Source organism: Penaeus japonicus, unplaced genomic scaffold, assembly GCF_977035675.1.
Source record: "Penaeus japonicus unplaced genomic scaffold, GWHDUDI00000001_assembly GWHDUDI00000018, whole genome shotgun sequence".
NCBI lineage: Eukaryota > Metazoa > Arthropoda > Malacostraca > Decapoda > Penaeidae > Penaeus > Penaeus japonicus.
In genome coordinates, this window is record NW_028234420.1 from 11,780,498 (window position 1) to 11,785,497 (window position 5,000).

Consider the following 5,000-nt stretch of genomic DNA (forward strand, 5'->3'; position numbering starts at 1 on the left):
AAAGACATCAGTTCAACTGGACTTAAAACAAGAATGTACATAAATAAATATCTTATTAAACATAAAATGTATCCATTCCATTGTTGAAATAATTTTCTGTTATTCTGCAAACATGCCAACAAACAAAATCATAGAATTTTTTTTTCAGTAAAGGCTCCATGCAACAATACTGCCCACAAATACTGATGATAAAAAAACGAAAGCATTAAGAATAACTTTACACTTATGTAAAGAGAAAATGAAATATCCATGATTCTAATAAAGGACATAAAAAAAGAGTAACATTTTTTGTACTTATATAACAGAAAAAGAAATCAAAAGGGATGAATCCATAATTGTATTCCTTCATTTAACAAAGAAAAAAAAAAATAATTGGGGGAAATCATGGAATGAAATTCTAATAAAAGGAAATGCCAAATATCCTTGGGACTTTGGTTCGAGCAGCAACATCTTCCATATACATCATCAAACAAACTGTACATTAATATCTAAATATGTGATGTGTCGGGATCTATTAATCCTCTAAAAACTATTATAATTATACACTCTTTGAAATGATGGACAAGTGCAAAGGTGTCTCATATTCCTTGTCAGTTTCTCTTTAAACTATTGTTAGAAGCTCTGACCAATGAAAACATAGTAACAGGCCTGAATTTGATGGGCCAACTTCCAACAGCAGCTATTAAAGGAGAAACATTTGTTATATAAAATGATGTCCCTGAGGAAGGGCATGATGCTGAACAGTTTATGATAATCAGGCTGTTGTTGGATAAATGGTGAAAAACATGATAGCTAAACACAAACAACAGAATATGGAAAACAGGTTGCAATGTGACATGTGCAAATTGTACTGGCTCCTGGACATGTGTGAGCAGGGTGCACAATGTGGCATTTTTAACTTTCCTGTATGTTAATATCATCTGGCTGTAAGGTGATTTTAACATACCAGATTCACAAAAAGTGGTTGACTTGAAAATAAAGATAACCACTATTACCTTTCAAATAGAAATTACAAGCTCTCATGATGCACTAAAAATGTTATTTTACACATGCCTCTTGCAGTATATCAATCACATTTCCTTTTGAAACAAAATGAATATTCATTAAACTTTTAGAAAGACCTAATACCTATGCATATGAACACTGTTTTTAGGGCCTGCCAATTTTTATATAACTCTTTTTTGTTTCCCTTCCCTATTCCCCTCCCACCCAATTAAAAATTTGGAACCTTGGATACCGTATCTTCTAAATTACATCTGTGGCATCTTAATCACGGTTCTTCCTCTTGTTCTGTGCCTCCTGGAAAAAAAATAATGCTGATCAAACATAGGTCATTCTTGAATATTAAATGAAATAAAGGTTAATTTTTTTCTTTACAGGTTTGAAACTAGTAGCTCTATAATACTCTTTTTTCACTAACAGGACAGCTTCTAACAGCTGTGAATATTTACCCAGTCATATCAATAATATAATAGCTGTTATATAATATATCTCCAAGAAAATACCTTGTCTGTGAGAATAATGAGAAGACGCTTGAACACTGCCACAAAGTCAATGAATAGCTCAACACTATGCATCACATAGTCCTTATCTCCTCGTCGTGCTTTCTCAATGATGAGCTGGGTGTCGTAAACAATGAAGCCGCACATAACAGCCAGTCCAATGTACAAATTCACCTGAAACATTTTAATAAAAATGATTAACCATATGTACAAGAACATACTTCTTAGATTAACTACTGACAAAATCTAACGGCCAATCTCAAACAATTTTGCGAGTTGTTCCTAAGTTCAATATATTTCAGGGAAATTAAGTACTTTCATGATATAAAAACATATTTTTAACAATATGACATACATGTAACAAATCCACAATGCAATGCTTTGGCTCTTCATTTTCATTTAGTGAAAAATCCTACTAAATATAGTCCTTACAATGTTGTTACAATCTGAAACAATCATCTATTTGCAATGTTATTTAAACACTTTTTTGGTACTCATAATTAGACTAACCTGGAAGAGGAGTCGTGAGCCGAAGAAGAAGTTCAGCATGGAGAGCCAGAAGAGAGTAGACAAGGCTGACATCAGTGTACCTCCAAGATAGAGGTATTGGCCACGGGGAGCATATAGAGCTGACAGAGAGAAGCAGGCAAACACCACACTTGTGCCAAGTAGAGCTTGCAACACCTGCAAAAATAATGGGTATTACAATAAAAAATATTCAATTATGTGGTACACTATAAAAAAAAAAATAATAATCAGGATATACATTTTATACATGACAGCTTATTCACATTTTCCTTCTTATTTGAGGGGTAACTGCAATCCTTTTTCTAAAATTTGAAGAGTAACTACGATGGGACTTTCATCTTTGATGCACCACTGTGGTCTGTATTAGCTCTATGGCAATGAAACACATTTTTAGAGCATAAATTCAAGCTCTAATTTGGTGAAACTTGAAAAATTATACCCTAAATGTATCTGGGGGACAGACATGCTAAAAGTGTGCGACACTAATGATGTAACTTGCTGCAAAAAAGCAGAGACCAGAAATGACCAAAATTTAGAGTGTTGTGCGATACCTATATGTGAATCTCACGAGAGTCAAAACTGGCTGACTGTAATTGCATTAACCCGTTAAGCATAGTGGTTTCTTGTATTGGTGACAACTGACAGTTAATACCCTTGAAAGCAAGTACACTTCCTTTCTTCTTTCCCACATGACCACTTTTAACATTTCAATCAACTTAACGCAGCCCCATTTTCAATGGGGCTGTTTAGGATCCAAATGGTCAAAACACCGGGATATTTCAATTGCGTAAGCCTAATGCCTCAGGCTACTCGCCCGCACTGGCCGCAACCAAGTGTTATACGCCCAATCACCCAGTGTGCTGGCCAGGAGGATAGCCACAACAAAATATCTCATCCCCTAGGGTACACTGAGGCCGCAACCACCCACTATATGTTCTGTCAACCAGCATGAAGGTCCAACAAAGCCCTGAGGCAACATTCACATCACCCAGCAGTGACACCACCCAAGCCATGACATGAATGTCATGTCATCCATCAGTAACGGGTTAACAAAACCTCAACCATAAACTTCACACACCCCTACACCTACTTTATATCCATACTCCTTTATTCTACTGTCTTTGTATTGGAATATACACTTGACTTATCAACCCATTGCAGACAGGGTGCCTAAGTCAGGATGGGTGGTCTACAATGCTGGCGGCGTAAGCTAAAAATTAGAGGGGCAGGGAAAATGTTTTCTCCGACCTCCAGGCAGACTAGCCTAAGGAATATTTTTCAATAAATCCATCATAAAATAGGCTGACTTTGGAACTGTAGCTCTGAAGCTAGCCCTATTACACCCATAATACTTCATGACTGTATGCATACTTCAACTACGAGCATATCCCAATGTCACGTCATGTACGCATTGACACCTGTCTTTTAGGCCTTATCATGACACCCATCCACAATGGATTATAAGTGTTGTTTATAATGCCTTTGACATAGGGTTTATGACAAAAAAAGTTTTGGGGGGCCATAAAAAATCACTGCATGCTGAGACTGCCCTGAAAATCAACAGGTTGCCCATGTATACACGAGGGTTAAAATAAAGCTTTACTTTCATATTTGTTCATTTTCTAAAATAAAGTACTAAATTGTCTCTCTTAGCAGTGAAACAAACAAATATTAAATAAACAAATAATAAGCTTCTACAAGATCTTAAAAAATATTCCTTTTTTTTTTGCAAATTCTTCTTTGAGTGCATCCTAACAGCCTACATGTTTACCCAAAAAATGTTTTGCTTAACAAGGTAAACCAGTTCTCTTCTTATGCTATGATGTTTGTACTCACCAGAGCGGGGTTTACCATCACAGCCAAACTCAACAATGGGCCAAGGTTACAGCCAGTTAGGAAGGCAAAAGCGCCAAGGAGAGAGAGTCGCTGCATCTGGTTCTTGCCATCATAGGGTGTGATTGTGAGCCATATGAGTGCTCCAATGGCACCAAGACCAGTGAGCAGTCCAGCACCAATGAGCGTGCTGAACATGTGAGCATAGCCACCAGCAGCTGCTGCTATGGTAGCAAGGGTGAAAGTAGCATATACATTTTTCAAGTGTGTCCTCACTGGAGCCTCCCTGTAATCATAAAAACATGGATGAGAAATGTAAAAAAAAATTAAAAGCTGAACATTAAATACATGATAAATGTATAAGGTTAACTGACTCATGGGAGCCTGCAACACACAAAATCTCCCTTCTACCAATGACTAATATAATATTCAGCCAATGCAATACCTTTGCAACACTGTTAGTCTGACAAGAATGAGTAATGTTATTGCAGAGCTTCATCTAAAAATTATTCCAATCACATTAGGATGGGTGCTTGGCTAATAGCCATTCATGTGTCTCTTGTTGATATCTAAAATGAGTAGTCCTATTGACTTTCATCTGAAGTTAAAGAGGGGCCCCAATAATTCAACAGCAACATGAATCAAAGCATGCAAGACTACATTAACATGCTCCACTATATAAACACCCATCAAAAACAGGTTAGATTGAGTCTGATTTGTTTAGAATCCCTCAACCTGTCGGCAACATTCTTGGCAGACATACTTCCTGACAAGAGTGCATGAACAAAATCCAGAAAAAAGATAAGTGAACAGGAAGTAAACCTGGGGGTGGGGGTGGGGGGGGGGGGATTTGATCTTGTTTTGAACTTACAAAATTTCCTTTGTGTCACTGAGCACAATAATACATGTTTTTTTTCTCTGTACCTTAAACCTAGAATTATTGAGAATGTTACAATGTAAATCAATTAAGAACATCTGCAAATGATAGGCCATAAAAAAATCTTTCCTAAATGCAATTTCATTTCTCAGATCAAAACAAGCACAAATCTGCATGTCACTCAGGTTAATTTATCCACTAATCTTAGTCCATTCTTTGTCCCTATGATAAAATTATTATCAGCTCTTGAGCAGTTACAT

At 36.5% G+C, this 5,000-nt stretch overlaps 1 protein-coding gene across 1 annotated transcript in view; it reads right to left on the reverse strand.

The window, feature by feature from the left end:
- The window catches only part of BI-1 (Bax Inhibitor-1), a 7,916-nt gene that overhangs the window by 543 nt on the left and 2,373 nt on the right, over positions 1-5,000 (reverse strand). The window contains exons 2-5 of the mRNA XM_043004033.2: positions 3,867-4,149; positions 2,013-2,186; positions 1,506-1,676; positions 1-1,299 (exon numbers count right to left, since the gene is read on the reverse strand). The exon at positions 1-1,299 is cut by the window's left edge and continues 543 nt beyond it. Coding sequence (XP_042859967.1) covers positions 1,267-1,299; positions 1,506-1,676; positions 2,013-2,186; positions 3,867-4,149 — 661 coding nt within the window. The 3' untranslated portion in view covers positions 1-1,266. The remainder of the gene's footprint in view (positions 1,300-1,505; positions 1,677-2,012; positions 2,187-3,866; positions 4,150-5,000) is intronic.